The sequence below is a fragment of the Choloepus didactylus genome, chromosome 1 (genome assembly GCF_015220235.1).
Source record: "Choloepus didactylus isolate mChoDid1 chromosome 1, mChoDid1.pri, whole genome shotgun sequence".
Classification (NCBI taxonomy): Eukaryota; Metazoa; Chordata; class Mammalia; order Pilosa; family Megalonychidae; genus Choloepus; species Choloepus didactylus.
This window is the reverse complement of record NC_051307.1, coordinates 121444228-121465964: the sequence shown is the minus strand read 5'-3', so window position 1 is coordinate 121465964 and position 21737 is coordinate 121444228. Positions and strand designations below refer to the sequence as shown.

At 39.6% G+C, this 21737-nt stretch overlaps 1 protein-coding gene across 5 annotated transcripts in view; it reads left to right on the top strand.

Moving 5' to 3' along the window:
- The window catches only part of FNDC3B (fibronectin type III domain containing 3B), a 370299-nt gene that overhangs the window by 76109 nt on the left and 272453 nt on the right, over positions 1–21737 (top strand). For all 5 annotated transcript variants that reach the window (XM_037840631.1, XM_037840625.1, XM_037840597.1 and 2 more), the window contains exon 2: positions 14177–14315. In XM_037840631.1, coding sequence (XP_037696559.1) covers positions 14205–14315 — 111 coding nt within the window. In that variant the 5' untranslated portion in view covers positions 14177–14204. The remainder of the gene's footprint in view (positions 1–14176; positions 14316–21737) is intronic.

Sequence of the window (21737 nt, the reverse complement as noted above, 5' to 3'; positions counted from 1 at the left end):
GGTCCCTTACCCCATCTACTTTTTAAACACTTCCTGAGATTGTCTAGAAGTCCAGTCAAAAGTCTTATCAGTGTGTCCATGAAGCAAGCTTGCAAGCCTGTACTTTGGGGCTGATTTGCAGTTTAACCTAGTAAGTCATCTTGTTTCATCAAGCCTGGCTGGTTTGGTTCTGATGGTTATACTTTGTTCCTGTTGGTGTTATGTTTCTTTCTCTTTTGTCATCTGAAACTAATTTGTGTACTGTATTGCTAACTCACATCTTGAATTAATGTAAGGAAATTTGGGTCATCGGCCCATGGAGTTAGGACCACGACATTTTGTTACTAATTTGAAGGCCAGGTTCACAGACTTAAAAACTCTCCCAGCAGTTACTAGGGCTTTGGTTTTTTTAAGTCAGAAATTCTCCCTAGCATATAATTGCTTTCTCTGGCCTTTGGAAATGGATCTGCGGTTCTCTCCTGAGAATCAGGGTTTTTAACTAATTTGGCCAGTATGTTTCTTAGTATAGGCTGGGGCCAAAATACCGTGGAAAACCTTTTTAGACTTGGAGTTGGGGAAGCAAAATAAGAGGAAAAAGTAATAAGTCAGTTGCCTAGAGAAATGTAAAAACTGAAAACCTTTTGTAATATTCTTTTAAAATAAGGTTTCCTTGAAAAGCTTTTGGGGGCATATTTGGAGGGAATTAAATGCTTGCTAACAGTGAGGATCTGTTCATTTTGTTTCCAGAGTCCTGCCATTAGTCCTGGAACTCCTGTTGGTAATGCTGGGCCTTGCTAGCAGGTAATGAAGGACTTACTTTCTTAGGAAAGAGGCACGTTAACCATGAGTGCTCCCGTGCCACCCTTTCCTTGTCATCAAAAGAACAGAACTGGCTGGGCATGAAGAATTTGTGGTTTTAGTGTTAGGATGTGTGGTTAGGGGGAAAGGTTCAGAAGGCCTGTGGTTGTTATCAAATTCTTTGAAATGGACGTATAGGTAAGAACAAGAAAAAGAATAGGAGAGAAACCTTGGAGTACTGAGTGATACAAAAGGTCAGAGGATTAGAAAAATGCATTCTAATAGAGATAATATATTTTCCGTTTTTTAATTCTTATTTGTTTTGCAGCACATTTAGTCTTCATGGAGTGGCTTAAATTTGATGGATTTGTAAAGGGTAGTTAGGTCTAAATATGGATTCCTTACAAGATCTCTGTTGTGTGTGGACAGTGTAGATGTGGTACAGCTTTGAATAAAATGGATGAGTTCAGTGATAGATTTGGCCAGCTCAGATAAATGGCTGTCTAGAGGAGAAGGAACACAGACCAAGAAAATGAGTGTTTTGTTAGGTAGGTTTCTCACACAACTCATTTGTCCAAACTCATTTGTCACACAACTCATTTATCTGGCAGACTTGGCTACCCTCACAGCTCATGATCTGCAAGTAGTTGAGGCAGATGGTGCAGTGCACATAGGGCACGTGGGGAGGGTCCGAGACCTTCACTCTGAGGCCATTTTGCCTTATGTATATGTGTAACTAGCAAACTGGCTTTCCAGCCCCAATTTTAAAATGGCAGACTTAGGATATGGTCCTGAGATTTGAGGGAGTACGGTTAGCAGTACTGCCTGATCAAGCAGAGAGAAAACAAAATAAAAAATTAAGAGTAAGAATTCCAAGGGGTGTGAATTTCTCTAGATATTTCTCTGGATATGCTTCAGCAACTCCCTAGAACATCCCTTTATGACTAACCAAAGTATTGTTATCTATGGTGACCCTAACCCCTAAGAAAAGTTAAAGTTATTGGTCAGCCTGCTCTTTAATAAAGTATGAATGTATAATTAATTTTAGATGATTTCTACCACAATCATGACAAAGGAAATAATCTTTGGTGCTTACAGTTAACTGTATGGATGGCAAGCCTTCCAGAGTCATTGCTTCATCTTTTAATTATATTTAAAAAAGTTTTGTCAGCTGGTCAGGAATGTGGCATTCCCCAGGTCTCCCTAAAGCATTTGTTTGAGCCACACCTGTTGTGAGTTGAGTACACATGTAGTTTTGTCTCGGTTACCAGTCAAAACAGAGGATACTCACTTTTGGGGAGCTGTCACTGTTGAATGATTGATGACTAAGCATGGCAAGCCTTCCCCGGCCTCCTGGCCTGACTTAACCTTCTTTAACTGCCAATGATTTTGGCAGTGTGGTTTTCCCAGTTTACAATCTGAAGATTTGACTTTCCACTTGTGTTTGGAAAACTCACTACCCCCCTCTACCCTCCCTGATCACGGGGGAATAAATGATAAACTATGGCTATACTATGGATATAGAAAAAGTTATACTGTGTGGATCTCAAGTTTTATATTTGTCTCAGTGTTTTCCATTCTTTTCCTGCCTTTTTTCCTGTCCTTTCTACAGTCTGTGGATCTGAGTTGTTTCTATTCTATGATAATTTTAAGGGACCACATGGCAGGCAATTGTCTGGTTTAGTAGCCTGGAGTTTTCTTGACTGGAGATCATTTATTGCTTTTTCTGTATGTCCTTTGTGTTTCAGGCAAGTGAAAGTTATCTGTATGTGAATGGGATATAGAAATGGGTATTTAAACATTGTTGACTGCATGTGCCACCCCATCTAGTTGAGTCTATTACCTTGTATTCCAGTCAGTATAAAATCTGATTTACTTCTGGTCAGAGTTTTAGGGATTAGAAAATAGGCCATGGATTTCAGTAAGCTGGTACCCTGGGGAAAAGATGATCAATAACTTTGGTCATGGCTAAGTGAGAGTCTGTAGCAGGGTTCACATTGCCTTTTATTTACTTTATTAATTCTTCCATTTTTCTCTGTGATTATAAACATTGTGGTTTCTGAGTGGTCAAGTTGAGGCATTAGGAGTATAAGATATATATAATCCCCCCTGTATGCTTTCTAAGGAGGGGTTGTACCTATAGTTGACTTTTTTATGTATAGTTTCTTCAGTTTTTCCCTTCTATCTCCTCTCCTGGTAATCTGAAATAACCACTACACATCATTTGAGGTGGATAATTACTAGAAAAAACCCATAAGATTCAGGCATATTTTTCTTTATGGAACAGCCAAGTTACTCAAAGATATCTAAAATTTTTGAAAGGAAATGTAAGTTTCTTTTTGTTCTAATGGACTTTGTTTCTTTGGGTGTAAAATCCCACACTAAAATAAATGTTTTTTGCAGCTCTATGTTGGTCCCCATTTTCTCCCTTCCTACCTCTGTAAGGCCTTGTGGACCTGGGCTTGGGCGTCTCTTTACTTTATTCTTACACTTGCAGAACCTGGAGTTCAGCTCCCTTCTTACCTTGGACTTGGCATCTGTGCTTACGAGTAGGTCTGAGTTACTAAGTCTTGTTGATAATAGAATTCCCATTGTTTAATACTACACTAAACAAAAGATTTTCTTAAATTGTAATTGTCAGTCAGACATAATGTTGTTATTAAGACATTCTTCGGTATTAGAGACAGGGGGCAAGGAATGCTGGAAATTTCACCAGATCACAACGATCTCTCCCACCTCCTACCCTCCCTTCCCCACCCCAGGGGCCCACACAAAAAAACAATGCAAGTAGGAACAAAATAGTCCTGTTAATTGGGATTTGAAGCTCAAACCCCAGTGTTAAAAACTTTGGTTAGCTGGATTGGACCATGTGGAGCATAAACAGATTCAGCCCAAAGCAGACCTGGTCCTGACTGAGGATCCCATGTCCGTCACCCTCCCCCCAAACCTGTATCATCACTGACTTATTCTAATTGGCCTAATAGAAGAATAGAGGCAGAAAGGACCTAGGGGTAGGCTCTGATGCTGGTTTACTCATTCTGCCTGGTTGGGTGAAAAATGAGAAAGCGAGTTCCCCGTATGCTTGTCTATGAGGAGACCAGGAACTCCCCTCCCACCCCACCCCATGTGGGAGAGGGCTTTGGGGCTCACGACCTTAGCAGAGAAGAACAGAGAGAGGACAGAGCCATAGTCTTCACTGGGACCCCGCTAGCAAGTGGCCTGGAGAGGAGCGGGGAAAAGGTGGACGCGAGTCTGGAGTGCTTTCTTACCCCTAAGTGCTTATACTCAGGTCCCTGAAATGTAAAGTACTGCCCTATATATGCAACTTGCCATTTTGAAGAGACATGAAATAAAACATTCAACTTAAGAAATGCCTGGGTAATATCATCAATATGAGAAAAGTAGCTATTCTTTCCTCATGCACTAGTAGGATAAAGTATACTAGAAAAAACATTGAAATGGATGTTAGTACTCTGTGTCCATCGACCTACTCAGAATCAGTAAGTGATGTCACGATGGTGTCAATGGAGTTGTCAATTTTACTGTGGAAGAATCTGCTTCCTACACCAGGATAAACTATTGGGCTTTGGGTTTTGTACTTTTATTCGCTTAGGAACTGAGTAATTGCCTCATAAAACAGCATGATGGTACTATTAACACTGAATTATAAGACCTGTTATTATAGAATGTGCTTCCCTAGAAGGGACAAGAGTTCATTGTTTGGTACTTAAAATAATTATTTTCTCCAAAAGGGGTTGTAATGAATATTGTAAAATTTTGCCTATTTAAATAAAAAAGTTTATAATCTCTTGGGTGGCCTTTCCGCATCATTTGATACTTCCAGGCAAGAAGTATGGATGGAAAGGAGGAAGGTATATTTAATGTTCAGAATGGAGGTATTTAAGAACGAGAAGAAATATTTTATTTGTCAACCTCTCTGAGAAAAATTTAAAAGATTTGCCTTGCTGTTTTGCCTGATTTGCTTATAATCTATTGAGCTATGAAGGGTTCATTGACCAAATATCCTTGAACTTGAAATTTGGGGCATCTTTATAATGAATGGTGAAGTACGTGGTTAATTTGTTTCTGACATCACTTAAGACAGTATGTGTCTGTGTATATACATGTATGTGTATTTATTCTTCTTTGCCCACGATGCTAACCTTTCTATGCCATAAATTTGAGGCATCATTGAAAGATACTAAATATTTCTTTAAAAACAAATTATCATTCTAAATAGGCATTTACTATTATTTTCCTGCTATTGTATTGAAAAGCTAAACATTTGTGGCTGTAACTATGATGGAACAGAAGCGGGCTTCATGTTGTTTTTTTTTTTTTTTTTTTTTTTTTTCACTTTTTAAAATGCAAGTTTATTGAGATATATTCAAACACCATACATCCCATTCAAAGTATACAATCAACGGCTCACAGTATCATCACATAGCTGTGCATTCATCATCACAATCAATTTTAGAACATTTTCATTACTATAGTTCACTATTAATAGACTATTTTTTAGAGCAGTTTCCTCTATTATTAACATCTTGTGTATGGTACATTTGTTACAATTGAGGAACCAATATTGATACACTATTATTAACCAAAGCCCGTAGTTTACATCAGGGTTCACTCTTTGTATTGTACAGTTCTGTGGGTTTTGACAAATGCGTAATGTCATATACCCGTAATTATAGTATCATACAGAGTAGTTTCACTGTCCTAAAAATGCCCTATCTCCCCTCTCCCCCTGAACCCCTGGAAACCACTTTTTTTTTTTTTTTTTTTTTTTTTTTTAAATCATCATTTTATTGAGATATATTCACATACCACGCAGTCATACAAAACAAATTGTACTTTCGATTGTTTACAGTACCATTACATAGTTGTACATTCATCACCTAAATCAATCCCTGACACCTTCATTAGCACACACACAAAAATAACAAGAATAATAATTAGAGTGAAAAAGAGCAATTGAAGTAAAAAAGAACACTGGGTACCTTTGTCTGTCTGTTTCCCTCCCCTACTTTTCTACACATCCATCCATAAACTAGACAAAGTGGTGTTTGGTCCTTATGGCTTTCCCAATCCCATTGTCACCCCTCATAAGCTACATTTTTATACAACTGTCTTCGAGATTCATGGGTTCTGGGTTGTAGTTTGATAGTTTCAGGTATCCACCACCAGCTACCCCAATTCTTTAGAACCTAAAAAGGGTTGTCTAAAGTGTGCATAAGAGTGCCCACCAGAGTGACCTCTCGGCTCCTTTTGGAATCTCTCTGCCACTGAAGCTTATTTCATTTCCTTTCACATCCCCCTTTTGGTCAAGAAGATGTTCTCCGTCCCACGGTGCCAGGTCTACATTCCTCCCTGGGAGTCATATTCCACGTTGCCAGGGAGATTCACTTCCCTGGGTGTCTGATCCCACGTAGGGGGGAGGGCAGTGATTTCACCTTTCAAGTTGGCTTAGCCAGAGAGAGAGGGCCACATCTGAGCAACAAAGAGGCATTCAGGAGGAGACTCTTAGGCACAAATACAGGGAGGCCTAGCCTCTCCTTTGCAGCAACCGTCTTCCCAAGGGTAAAACTTATGGTAGAGGGCTCAACCCATCAAACCACCAGTCCCCTATGTCTGTGGTCATGTTAGCAACCATGGTGGTGGGGTATGCGTATACCCCTGCATTCTCCACAGGCTCCTCAAGGGGGCACACCCCATTTTTTTTTTTTTTCCCTTGTTTGTATTTTTTCTTTTTTTTCTTTTTTTTTTTTTAACTTTCCCTTCTTTTTTCAAATCACCTGTATGAAAAAAAAGTTAAAAAGAAAACAAACATACAATAAAAGAGCATTTCAAAGAGACCATAGCAAGGGAGTAAGAAAAAGACAACTAACCTAAGATAACTGCTTAACTTCCAACATGTTCCTACTTTACCCCAAGAAAGTTACATAATATAGCAACATTTCAGTGAACTTGTTCCTACTACAACCATCAGAAATTAACAGACCATAGTCATTTCTGGGCATCCCCAGAACGTTTAAAAAGCTTATCTGTTCTTCCTGGATTATTGTTCCCCCTTCCTTAATTGCTCTCTACTGCTAGTTTCCCCTACATTCTACATTATAAACCATTTGTTTTACATTTTTCAAAGTTCACATTAGTGGTAGCATATAATATTTCTCTTTTGTGCCTGGCTTATTTCGCTCAGCATTATGTCTTCAAGGTTCATCCATGTTGTCATATGTTTCACCAGATCGTTCCTTCTTACTGCCGCGTAGTATTCCATCGTGTGTATATACCACATTTTATTTATCCACTCATCTGTTGAAGGACATTTGGGTTGTTTCCATCTCTTGGCAATTGTGAATAATGCTGCTATGAACATTGGCGTGCAGATATCTGTTCGTGTCACTGCTTTCCGATCTTCCGGGTATATACCGAGGAGTGCAATCGCTGGATCGAATGGTAGCTCTATATCTAGTTTTCTAAGGAACTGCCAGACTGACTTCCAGAGTGGCTGAACCATTATACAGTCCCACCAACAATGAATAAGAGTTCCAATTTCTCCACATCCCCTCCAGCATTTGTAGTTTCCTGTTTGTTTAATGGCAGCCATTCTAACCGGTGTTAGATGGTATCTCATTGTGGTCTTAATTTGCATCTCTCTAATAGCTAGTGAAGCTGAACATTTTTTCATGTGTTTCTTGGTCATTTGTATTTCCTCTTCAGAGAACTGTCTTTTCATATCTTTTGCCCATTTTATAATTGGGCTGTCTGTACTATTGTCATTGAGTTGTAGGATTTCTTTGTATATGCAAGATATCAGTCTTTTGTCAGATACATGGTTTCCAAAAATTTTTCCCATTGAGTTGGCTGCCTCTTTACCTTTTTGAGAAATTCCTTTGAGGTGCAGAAACTTCTAAGCTTGAGGAGTTCCCATTTATCTATTTTCTCTTTTGTTGCTTGTGCTTTGGGTGTAAAGTCTAGGAAGTGGCCTCCTAATACAAGGTCTTGAAGATGTTTTCCTACATTATCTTCTAGGAGTTTTATGGTACTTTCTTTTATATTGAGATCTTTGGTCCATTTTGAGTTAATTTTTGTGTAGGGGGTGAGGTAGGGGTCCTCTTTCATTCTTTTGGATATGGATATCCAACTCTCCCAGCCCCATTTGTTGAAAAGACCATTATGGCTCAGTTCGGTGACTTTGGGGGCCTTATCAAAGATCAGTCGGCCATAGATCTGAGGGTCTATCTCTGAATTCTCAATTCGATTCCATTGATCTATATGTCTATCTTTGTGCCAGTACCATGCTGTCTTGGCAACTGTGGCTTTATAATAAGCTTCAAAGTCAGGGAGTGTAAGTCCTCCCACTTCGTTTTTCTTTTTTAGAGTGTCTTTAGCAATTCGAGGCATCTTCCCTTTCCAAATAAATTTGATAACTAGCTTTTCCAAGTCTGCAAAGTAGGTTGTTGGAATTTTGATTGGGATTGCATTGAATCTGTAGATGAGTTTGGGTAGAATTGACATCTTAATGACATTTAGCCTTCCTATCCATGAACATGGAATATTTTTCCATCTTTTAAGGTCCCCTTCTATTTCTTTTAGTAGAGTTATGTAGTTTTCTTTGTATAGGTCTTTTACATCTTTGGTTAAGTTGATTCCTAGGTACTTGATTTTTTTAGTTGCTATTGAAAATGGTATCTTTTTCTTGAGTGTCTCTTCAGTTTGTTCATTTCTAGCATATAGAAACATTACTGACTTATGTGCATTAATCTTGTATCCCGCTACTTTGCTAAATTTGTTTATTAGCTCTAGTAGGTTGTATCGTTGATTTCTCAGGGTTTTCTAGATATAAGATCATATCATCTGCAAACAATGACAGTTTTACTTCTTCTTTTCCAATTTGGATGCCTTTTATTTCTTTGTCTTGCCGGATTGCCCTGGCTAGCACTTCCAGCACAATGTTGAATAACAGTGGTGACAGCGGGCATCCTTGTCTTGTTCCTGATCTTAGAGGGAAGGCTTTCAGTCTCTCACCATTGAGTACTATGCTGGCTGTGGGTTTTTCATATATGCTCTTTATCATGTTGAGGAAGTTTCCTTCAATTCCTACCTTTTGAAGTGTTTTTATCAAAAAGGGATGTTGGATTTTGTCAAATGCTTTTTCAGCATCTATTGAGATGATCAATTGATTTTTCCCTTTCGAGTTTTTAATGTGTTGTAATACATTGATTGTTTTTTCTGATGTTGAACCATCCTTGCATGCCTGGAATGAACCCCACTTGGTCATGGTGTATGATTTTTTTAATGTGTCTTTGGATTCGATTTGCAAGTATTTTGTTGAGGATTTTTGCATCTATATTCATTAGGGAGATTGGCCGGTAGTTTTCCTTTTTTGTAGCATCTTTGCCTGGTTTTGGTATTAGATTGATGTTAGCTTCATAAAATGAGTTAGGTAGTGTTCCATTTTTTTCAATGTTTTGAAAGAGTTTGAGTAAGATTGGTGTCAGTTCTTTCTGGAAAGTTTGGTAGAATTCCCCTGTGAAGCCATCTGGCCCTGGGCATTTATTTGTGGGAAGATTTTTGATGACTGATTGGATCTCTTTGCTTGTGATGGGTTGGTTGAGGTCTTCTATTTCTTCTCTGGTCAGTCTAGGTTGTTCATATGTTTCCAGGAAATTGTCCATTTCTTCTACATTATCCAGTTTGTTGCCATACAGTTGTTCATAATATCCTCTTATAATTTTTTTAATTTCTTCAGGATCTGCAGTTATGTCACCTTTTTCATTCATTATTTTGTTGATATGGGTCTTCTCTCTTTTTGATTTTGTCAGTCTAGCTAGGGGCTTGTCAATCTTGTTGATCTTCTCAAAGAACCAACTTTTGGTGATATTTATCCTTTCTATTGTTTTTTTGTTCTCTATGTCATTTATTTCTGCTTTAATCCTTGTTATTTCTTTTCTTCTACTTGGTTTAGGATTGGTTTGCTGTTCATTTTCTAGCTTCTTCAGTTGATCCATTAGTTGTTTGATTTTGGCTCTTTCTTCCTTTTTAATATATGCGTTTAGTGCTATAAATTTCCCCCTTAGCACTGCTTTTGCTGCATCCCATAGGTTTTGGTATGTTGTGTTCTCATTTTCATTCGTCTCTATATATTTAGCAATTTCTCTTGCTATTTCTTCTTTAACCCACTGATTGTTTAGGAGTGTGTTGTTTAACCTCCAGGTATTTGTGAATTTTCTAAGTCTCTGATGGTTATTGACTTCTAATTGTATTCCATTGTGGTCAGAGAATGTGCTTTGAATGATTTCAATCTTTTTAAATTTATTGAGGCTTGTTTTATGTCCCAGCATATGATCTATTCTGGAGAAAGTTCCGTGAGCCCTAGAAAAGTATGTGTATCCTGGTGATTTGGGATGTAATGTCCTGTAGATGTCTGTTAAATCTAATTCATTATCAGATTGTTTAGGTTTTCAATTTCCTTATTGGTCTTCTGTCTGGTTGATCTATCTATAGGAGAGAGTGATGTGTTGAAGTCTCCCACAATTATTGTGGAAACATCAATTGCTTCCTTTAGTTTTGCCAATGTTTCTCTCATGTATTTTGTGGCACCTTGATTGGGTGCATAGACATTTACGATTGTTATTTCTTCTTGCTGAATTGCCCCTTTTATTAGTATGTAGTGGCCTTCTTTGTCTCTCAAAACATCCCTGCATTTGAAGTCTATTTTATCTGAGATTAATATTGCTACACCTGCTTTCTTTTGGCTGTAGCTTGCATGAAATATTTTTTTCCATCCTTTCACTTTCAGTTTCTTTGTGTCCCTGTGTCTAAGATGAGTCTCTTGTATGCAACATATTGATGGTTCATTTTTTTTTGATCCATTCTGCGAATCTATATCTTTTAATTGGGGAGTTTAATCCATTTACATTCAACGTTAAAACCGTGAAGGCATTTCTTGAATCGGCCATCTTATCCTTTGGATTATGTTTGCCATATTTTTCCCTCTCTCTATTAATATCCTTTATTGTACCCATACCGAATCTCTTTAGTACTGAACCTTTCTCCAAGTCTCTCTGTCCTGTCTTTGTTTCTCTGTCTGTAGGGCTCCCTTTAGTATCTCCAGTAGGGCAGGTCTCTTGTTAGCAAATTCTCTCAGCATTTCTTTGTCTGTGAAAAATTTAAGCTCTCCCTCAAATTTGAAGGAGAGCTTTGCTGGATAAAGTATTCTTGGCTGGAAATTCCTCTCTCTCAGAATTTTAAATATATCGTGCCATTGCCTTCTCGCCTCCATGGTGGTTGCTGAGTAGTCACTACTTAGTCTTATGCTGTTTCCTTTGTATGTGGTGAATTGCTTTTCTCTTGCTGCTTTCAGAACTTGCTCCTTCTCTTCTATGTTTGACAGTGTGATCAGTATATGTCTCGGAGTGGGTTTTTTTGGATTTATTCTATTTGGAGTTCGCTGAGCATTTATGATTTGTGTATTTATGTTGTTTAGAAGATTTGGGAAGTTTTCCCCAACAATTTCTTTGAATACTCTTCCTAGACCTTTACCCTTTTCTTCCCCTTCTGGGACACCAATGAGTCTTATATTCGGACGCTTCATATTATCTATCATATCCCTGAGGTCCATTTCGAGTTTTTCAATTTTTTTCCCCATTCTTTCTTTTATGCTTTCATTTTCCATTCTGTCATCTTCCAGGTCACTGATTCGTTGTTCAACTTCCTCTAGTCTTGTACTATGAGTGTCCAGAATCTTTTTAATTTGGTCAACAGTTTCTTTAATTTCCATAAGATCATCCATTTTTTTATTTAGTCTTGCAATGTCTTCTTTATGCTCTTCTAGGGTCTTCTTGATTTCCTTCATATCCCGTACTAGGGTCTCATTGTTCATCTTTAGTTCTTTGAGTAGCTGCTCTAGGTGTGTCTCTTCTGGTCTTTTGATTTGGGTGCTTGGGCTTGGGTTATCCATATCGTCTGGTTTTTTCATATGCTTTATAATTTTCTGTTGTTTTTGGCCTCGTGGCATTTGCTGTCCTTGATAGGGTTCTTTTAGGGTTTGTAGACCAGTTTGAAGTCCTTATCTCTAATTTATCAGATCTACAGCTTCGTGGAGTACACTTTCTCTAACTAACCAGCAGGTGGCGTCCACGAGCCACCTGTTCTCCACAAGCCAGATCTCCCCTGCTTAGCCTTTTTGGTGAGTGGGGGAGTGAGTCTTGTGGGGCCCAATTGGTGTCCCAAGCTTGCGTGTGTAGTTGGTGTTGCCTGCCCTGTATGTGGGGCGTGTTTCTGGGCAGTCGGGGAGGGGGGGTGGCCCTAACAATCAAATCTCCCTGATGATCCTAGAGTTTTAAAGCTACTGCAATAGTCTAATCCTTCAGTTCAGTCCTGCCACAGTTTGTCTCTGCCACTGACCCACAAGTCTTTGGTATTGGCGTATGGCTCCTGAGACTTGCAAGTGGGCCCCTCTTCCAGGCTGTGCACCCCGGGTCCTCTGTTGAGGGATGACTGTGCTATGTCACAGGTGAGTGCCGTCCTCCCAGGGCAGTTCTGGGCTGCTGGGCTGTGTTGGGAGGCTCCCAGTCTGCTCAAATGATGGCTGAATGGGGCTCTGTTAATTCACACTGCTCCCCCTTCCCAGCTCTGGGACATTCAGCTGAGGTTGCAGGGAAGGCTAATGTCCACGCCCAGTTTTGTGGTGTGTGCCTGTTATTTGAAGCACTTCCGTCACACTGGGTTGTCTGGGGCAGCTCTGGGCTATGGGGCTGGCGATGGGCAGGAGTGTTTCCTGTCCACCAGGATGGTGGCTGTGAGCGGACACCCCCCTTTTCTTGGGAAGTTGTGTTGTTTAGTGAATTTTCTCAGCCACTGGATTATTGCCTTTTGTCTCAGAGCTCTCTTATTTCTGCTCTTGACTTGACGTGCCCAAATTTCAATTCTTTGAAGCTTTCTGTATTGAGCTTCTTAGAGTAATTGTTTTAGAAAAAGCAAAAAGGATTTAGAAAAAAAAAAAAAAAAAAAAAAAAAAAAAGGCCCACCTCAGAGATCTAATGGGTTATTGAAATGCTAATAGACAAAGCAACCAGGGCCATTAAGGAAAGGTGCCCTGGGCAGAGAGATCAGCCTTGCTTCGGGATTTGCATATGCGCCTCAAGGCCTGATCTCCGCCCTTCCCCTTTCTGTGTTCACCAGAACTCCAAAAATCCTCTGCTTTTACTTTGGAGCTTCTCGTGTTGTTTTCCTTCTATGCCCATCTCCTCTCTGCTGGGCTGGCTGCTCTCAGAGTCTCTGGTGTCTGGCCTCAGTCTATCTATGGTTGGAGTTTGAATCAGTAGAATGAGTTTCCGATGAGAGCAGCCACTGCAATTCTCCCTTCTCCTTCCTGGAGCTGACAGCCCCTCCTCCCCCGGGACTGAGCCTGGCAGGGAGGGGCGCGGGTCCCCTGGCCGCAAAAACTTACAGATTTCGCTGATCTCAGCAGTTCCACGTTTTCATGAGTGTTGTATGAAGTATGCCCAAAGACAGATTGCTCTGTGGTGTCCAGTCCACGCAGTTCCTGGCTTTTTACCTACTTTCCTGGAGGAGTAACTAAAACATACAGCTCACCAGTCTGCCATCTTGCCCCGCCTCCTCAATCCTCTGTTTTGAATACTTGTGTGAATTTCATTGTTTCTTTGGAAACAAGATGGAATCTGCATTGCAGCCTTACTGTGCACAAGGAGCACGGGTACTGTCTGAGATACAGGAAAGCTCAAGCCGTGCAGAAGTGAGCAACAAATTAAATATGCAACAAATTAAATTGCCGTTTCATAAAATGATGGGAGGAGAGATAATTAGAACATGTTAATTACTAAATTAATGGAAAAGTCAGAAATTCCAGCAATTGCAGCATAGGTAGTTAGCCTTTGCTTGCTTGAGTTAACTGCTCGTGAGCATATTTTGAGCCTCAAGAAAGGGAAAGCTGTGTTCATGACTGATTATTATAGGTCATTCTGTTTTGGTTTATCTTATGTTTTGGTAATTACCTTAAAGATGATGATACCACCATGTGTTTGGCACTTTTACCTTCTCAAGATGGTATCTCATTTTATCCTCAGAAGGATCTCTAGGATAGGGATTATTCATGTATTTTTAAAATTCATAACTAGATGACAGAGCCAGGGCATGAGAGGTCATGTTCACGTGGCTGCTTGGAGTTTCAGGTCTTGGGTCACTTAGTTCAGGTTATTGCCTTCCCTCTACTCCTCCTTGGGGCCTGACACAGCAATACAGCACTCAGCGATAGAATGATTTGGGTTTCAGGTCTCAACATGATGGAATACTGAGGTTGTGGGTATGTTATGGTACAGGTGATTTTTGTGGTCCTGTATCCTTTTAAAAAGTGGTGGTTCTCTTGCAGGAAGCCAGTTGAGGGAAATTCTCCATGAATGTACGTCACAATGATGATGACCGACCAAATCCCTCTGGAACTGCCACCACTGCTGAACGGAGAGGTAGCCATGATGCCTCATTTGGTAAATGGAGATGCAGCTCAACAGGTTGGTGTAGTGGGAGGGAAGTTTAAGTCAAATTGTTTACATGGGGAATGCCAACTCAGAAATTGTCTTATTTTGGGATCAAAGTCCTGTGGTTTTGTACCCTAGTATTCCTAGAGGTAAGTGTTTTGTTGTAGAATTACCACATGGTATTGTAAACTATCAGGAAGAAATTGTGATTTTATAGCATAGCAAATCTTACCTCATGGAGTTAGTATTCTTGAAGCGTCAAAAAATATCTGATTTTTGAAATGAATTGTTTTGAAAATACATACAAGCCTTTTGAATAAAATAACTGTTTATTCATGCCATACATTATGCTTGGACTGGTTTGCTTGGTTGGCCAGAGCAGGATGCTCAGGGGGTCAGGGTTTGATCTCTGAGGAGGCCGGTGGGCTTCTCTTCTGTGCCCTGGAGGCCCTTACCACAGAGTTACCAACTGGACGAGACGCACAGGCCAGTGTGTCTTCCCTGGCTCCTGGACAGCCCTTCCAAATGCCTGTTGATCACAAAGCAGTGGTACTTATTTACTAGAAACCTCCTTTTTCTCTAGTTGCTTACCATTACAGAGTAGAAAGGTTATTTCTCAGATCATCATGTAACACTTGAGAAAAAATGTAAATGGTAAGTAAAAATTGAAAGAATTATTAGAGATTCAACTTGTTTACTGTTTGATAACATCAATTTTTTATTTGCTTACAATACTGGGTTCACTCAGTCTTATACAAAAGGAATATCATTTTGTCTTTGTGTAGCTCTTTAGAGGCATAAAAGTAGAAGTCTTTGTTTTATGAAAAGTAGAATTGGGAACAATTGCTTGAAAAATATTTGCCCCAAATATATTAATAATTCAGATAAGTTAAATCAGTTATTTTTTTCATCTTCCTCCCTCCCTCCCTCCCTCTTCTGTCATAGTATATTAATACTTTCCATTGGTCATAGTACATTGATACTTTGCATCTACCTCTCTGTTGGATCTTCTGTTTAGTAATTTATTCCTGTGATTTTCTCCTGCACTAGACTGTGAATTATGAACAAAGAACATCTAATAGGTGCTCAGTAAATGTTTATCACTTGAATAAATTCCATCCTTTCTCACTGCTCACTAATGCAGATGTCTCTTTTCCTGATTTCTTAAACTCTCTCTCTACTGGATCATTCCCGTCAATACACTGCAGTATATCTTCCATCTTAAACATACACACAACTACCGCTTCTTCCACCCAATATAACAAAACCCCCTCACTTAACTCTACATTCCCCCTGGTCAGCACCCCTCGTCTCTGTTCCCCTTTATTGCAGTACTTCTCCAAGTAGAGCCTGTACTTATTGCCTCTCCCTCCTCACCTACTGTTTCTCTTCAGACCCTGAGTCTTGACTTGTATCTTTTCACCTTCCTCTTCCATTCTCCTGGCAACTCCTGTTGGCTTTATCCAGGAACGCTTACTGAATTCATATGTTGCTATATCCACTCTATTTCCACTAGCACTACTGGTTTCCAGGACATCATCTCTCACCAGGGTAGGACAGTTCTTCTCACTGGTCTCTGCTTTTACTTGTGCCCCACCAGAAAGCATTTTCCACATAGCAACCTGAGTGATCTTTTGAAAACATAAACCGCATCATGTCACTCCTCTGCTTAAAGCTTTCCTGCTGCACCTGGAATAAAACCAACCAGAGTGTCCCATGGCCTGTGAGCCTTATGTGGCTGGTCCTTGCTTCTCTCTTCATCATTCTCTGACTGCTCTTCTGCTGCTTGATGTGCTCCAGCCATATGTGGGAAAGTCTCAAAGTGCTATGAATGGTTTCAAGATACAGTGTTTGCTCTCTCTTCTTTTTACTAATTTTTAAGAATTATAAAAAAAGGCAGGGTATTCAAAAGTGACTAAACTATTTGCATATGTAGCCGGGAGACCTGAGGCTTCCTGTCCTTTTTGTTGTATACCATTTTTGTGTTTGTTGATTTCCCCCTCATTTGTGTAATTTGGTTTGTCCAGAATGGACCTTTGTGGTTTATTATCCAATATACAGGACCTTCAGTTACAGGATTTTCCAGTTTTCTCTCAGAAGTAAGTGTCCTTTGCACATAGAAACAACCGGAGACTGAAGTCCTGTCTACCTCCTCAGAAGGCCTAGTGGACATTTCCTGCTATGTATATCACCTCAATTCAAAATTCTTCTTGGTAATTTTGGTTAATAAAATCCCATTTTCATTTCATCCAAGAAGCTTTCTATAAAGCTTAGAAAGGGAAAAGCTGATAATTTTTTGTTTTATAAACAGTCAAATATCAAGCTTTCTCAAAATGGGTACACCTATGCTGAAAACTCTAATGGGAAGGAAGTGTTTGAGTCTTTCCTATTGGTAAATATGTTTTGATTGGGTTGGAAACATTAACATTTATAGGTTATGTAGGCCAAGCTATTGATTATCATCAACCCCAGATTTCCCTTGATGAGGCAGAATTAGTAGGCAAAGTGTGTTTGAAGTCTCCCTCTCGTTGGGACCAACCCCAAGGTTAGCATGGCTTCATATTGCCCCACATCAGTGGCCTCTGTACTTGACATTTTCTTCTTCCTTCTACCCAAGTCTCTATCCTGTGTTTCTCTACCTTTCTCTCATTTCTTTCATCCCCTGCTCTCTTATTTTGGTCCTGTGTTTAGTTTTGGCTTTGTTCATTGCGGCAGAGCTCCTCAGGGCCTGTGTGTGGAACCTGGGCTAAGGCTCAAGGGGAAGACAGACCGGAGGAGTAAGCAAACCCCAAAATGGTGGAGAAATACCAGGGAGGAGTTGGGGGGAGTTGGGGGAAAGGATCACCAGAATATGCAAGGGCCAAAGAAAGGATCCAAGAAAGGATCTATGACTCTGGGACTGCACAAATACTGAGTGCTTGCCCAGGGCTTCTGTTGGTATTTGCTGCTTGCTCTTAAGACCCTGTGGAGGTTTGGTGATCAGGCAGGTCTGTATTAACGGATCAGGACACAGGAGACTTGACAGAGAAAATATCAATGCTAACATTTCTGAGGTTTTCCTTCTGACTCAACACATTTGTATCGCAGCAAGAACCTTTTGGAGGCACAGGATGGACTTCAGCGATGACCGTTGAAGTCCTGTGCTGATAGAACCCTGGGAGAGATGTTTTAAGGGGGGTGGCCCTTTAGCCACCTCTGGCCACCTCTGGAATTATACCATTGTTAGGAGCTGCCCACTGGCCACGGGGCTCTCTACTCTCTAAACAGCCATCAGGAGTGATGCTTATCTTATGTTGTGTTTACAGCATTCTTAATACTTTGCAGCTGTGCAAAGGATGTTCTGAACATTTCTATATATGCAGGAGAACCACCACAGTTATGAGAAAACTCTTCAGTTCCCACAGTTCTCATCCTGCTGGTACGTTCTGGATTTGATTAGGACTAGTTCTTGGTAGGATTCTCTTCTCTGTTCTGGCTTTCTATATAAGAGACAGTATTAATTTTCTTTATCTGAAGTCACGTTAAGTTTGAAACCTTGGTTTGTCATTTTATATAGGTAGCAAGGGAAATGAGAAGAATAAAAAAAGGGCCATCCTCATTGAGTAAGAGATTTTTTAAAAATATGTTGTTTACTGAAAAATGAACAACAGCAAAAATACACAATGAGGACAGGCAACTTAAGCAATGGCTTCATTTTTTTAAACAAATTTATGAAATATAATTCACATGCCATATGATTTCCCCATTTTAAGTATAGAATTCAGTGGATTTTAGAATATTCCCATTAAAGTTGTGCAAATATGACCACAACTAATTTCTGAACATTTTCATCACCCCAAAAAGAAACCCTGTACCCATCAGCAGTCACTCCCTTTCCCTTATTCTGCCCAGTCCTCGGTAGGCAACTAATAATCTACTTTCTGTCTCTATAGAAAATTTGCCTATTCTGGACATTTCATGTAAATGGAACCATAGAATATGTGGTCTTTGGTGTCTGGCTTCTTTCACTTAGCATAATATTTTCAGGCTTCATCCAAGTTGTATCATATATCAGTACTACTTTTATGTTTATTACCAAATAATATTCCATTTTATGGATAATGCTGCATTTTGTTTATCCATTGATCAGTTGATGGATATTTGGGTTGTTTCCACTTTTTGGCTATTATGAGTAATGCTGCTATGACCATTCATGTGCAAGTTTTTGTGTGGACATGTTTTCATTTTTCTAGGGTATATATCTGGGAATGGAATTGAACAGCTTTATTTTGAACTGTTGTTTTCTAAATAAAGTATCTCTGCTTTTCTCACTAGTAATTTCTTCTGTCTCTAAACAATTACAGCCCAGCATAGCTAAATGAGGTTTGCTTCCCTTAATATGCCTATACGTATGCTGTTCTTGAGTTATAAAAATCAGGTTTTGACCTGAGGTTTTACGCTTGGCTATATGAATTATGGTGAATACCTTTCAGTAGAGAATTTTCCAGACCTCTAATGGTGTCTATTTCAACTGTCTTTATTATGGACTTTTAGCACACCTTAGAGATTTAAAAGTGTAGCAGTTAGTTTTGAGCATTGAAGAGTAAACATCAGCATGATTTCTGACTTTTCCTATTGGTTTAATATTTTAATAATCTCTGAAGAAGAATTATAGAAGCCACCAGTTAAATGAGGAAACCATTAGGTTATGAACTGTTAACATAGGATGAGAGAGTCTACTGATTTCCTAGTTTTACTTGTCACACTTAACCTACATGAGGGTAGGATGCCATCCTATATTCTTATATTCTTAGTGAGTCTTCTCATCTGCATACTCACTAAGGGGTCAGTCCCTAGGGGCCTGAGGACTTGGTTAGATGCCTCTTTGTCTTGACTAGCATTTAGCACATTAAGAGTCATCTAGTTAATGTTTTCTGTTTGTCATACTGTATTTCTTATCTTCTAGCCCCTTTTTTTCTTTTAGTATCTTTCAGGGTATTAATTGCTAATGAGTGTTCTTAATGCCCATTCTGCAGAAGCATATCTCCGTAAGTGGAAACAAAACCTGTCTCTCCTGCTAGCTGGGGATAGCATATTAACAAACTTGCCCCGGAGGACAGGAAGTTACCCTTGCCTCAGCCTAGTCCAGTTCTCCTGACTTTGCCTGTTTCTGGCATTTAACATGTCACTTCACTCTGAATGAGGGTTTTTTCCCTTTTGTTTCTTTGTTTTCAAAGCCTTTGTTTCCTCTTGATGGAACACACAGCAGAGTTTTCCTGGAGTATCCTTTTGAGTACACATTCCTAGACAGCATATTAAACATATAAAAACTTTCCCTGTTCAGATGGTGCTCATCATCAGCATGTCTTTTATATCAAATGAGCTTCTCCTCCTAATCCAGTGACCTTCTCCATTACGGTTGGTATCTTCTTAATACTTTTACCCTGATAGCTCACTTGTATTCAGATGTTGAAATCCTCTCACTGCACAGGTTTACTGTCTAAATACCCTGATAAGCTACCATGTCAGGGGCGACCCATGAAGAGTTTTATGTATAATAGATCTTGTCTGCTCCTCAGACATCTGACAGAAAGAAGTTTTACAATTAGTATAGTGTAGAAAAATGAATAACGGCTCTTAGGAAGATTGCCCATGAAAAAGAAGGATATTGAAATGAGAATGGAGACTGGCAATTAAAAAAGAAGTTACAGCTATTATTGCTGAATAACATAATACAGGAGCTCCTTTTATGATACAGTCCTTCTTAGGGGCCGGGCTTGAGTAAGAAAGTATAAAGAGGCTGGTAAAATGTCGGGCTTGGAAAACCAAGCATGGGGAAGATCAGTTTCTGTTCACGCTCTTCAGCATCAAGGTGTATGAGAAATGCACAGTTTGTGCAGATGCTTAAATTATTGCTGCAAATTGCCTACCATCCACATTCCCTCTACCACTAGACTTGTAAAGACCTCTGGATTCAAGATACTGTCATTCTCTCTCCTTTGAGATTTGGGGTGGAAAGGAATGAGAGAGTAGGATTTATGACTGAATTAAGGAGTGACTTTATAATAGATTCATTCATTTTAATAAACATTTGTCAAATGTCTACTACGCCAGCACTGTATTAGGTGCTGGCAGTACAAAAATGAATAAGACACTGTTCTTACCCTGAAGGAATGAGCAGTCTAGCTGGGGAGAGAAACGTGGTTTACAAAAAAAGAAAGAAAAGGTTGTATTTACACATGTGTAGAGCCACAGGAGAAGTGATTGTATTGCAGAATGTATGCAGTGCAGGGTGAGGGACTGGGGTGGGGATGGGGTGGGGAGGCACAGCAAAACAGACCAGGACAGAAAAGTGAGCAGGACGCTGAGTCTGGAATGGGGCTCTAACTTGACATGAAGTCTAGGGCTATTATTCAGATGTATATCATGTAATCGATTTCTATTTTATTAAAAGGGAATATTCTGTAGGGACAGTATATATATAGTGGAGAGCTAATACTGCATTAAGGATAACCCCAAGCAAACCTTGTCTGCACATTCTATAATCTCTTTTCTTTAACCTTTCCTATTCAGTATTCTTGTTAGTGAATCTATATCTTAGTGTTTTGCATCCAGTCTGGCAGACCACCTCTTCACCCCTTGATGCTTATTCCTCAAAATTACTGACTCGGCGAGTTGGAGATCACAAACTCTCCTCAACCAGAGCCACTTCCCAGCAGCAGAGGCAGCCAGCCCAGCTTGTGAGGGCCTCCTTTTAGATGTAAAAAAAGATTTAAGTTTACTCAGGTCTGTGGTCTGATTTGTCAGTCCTTTCTGCTTTAGGTTTTGCCATTTCTGCCCACTATAAAGGCTTCAGAGAAGGATAACCAATGCAGAACCTTTGTCTCAAAATGGAAGATGTTGGTGCCGTCTTTTATCAGAAGATGTTGTTACATGTGGCACACGACAATAATTATGACATATGACATATAATTTTGGCAGCTCTGAGCTGTCCAGATTGAGAGACATTTCAGAATTTAATTAGCCAAAGGCACATGTTGCGCATCACACTGATGAAGTGTTTGTAAGCCTCTTAGTTTTCTACCTGCCTTATGACTTGTAAAATGAATTAGTGTGAGTTCCAGTTAATATGGCTCTGTAGAAAACGGGGAAATATGGAACCCGTATGTTGCTTTTTTGGCCCCTGGTTTTCAGTGAAAAAGGTTTGAGCCCCCAATATGTGCCCTATCAAGCACCCATTAAAGCATAGGAAGGGCAAAAGAAACAAGCCAGGTGCTTTGATTTTACTGTTTATAATTTAGTGACGGATCGTTAAATAACAGATGCAAGGAATCAGTGATCCAAGGGCAGAGATGCAAATACTTGTGTTTATAATATTTTTTACAGTTCCCAAGAATTGAGTCTTCCTTAAGTATTTATTGAAATAAAATTTTCTTTTTTAAAGTAAACTATTCCTGGTATTGTTACCTGCATGAG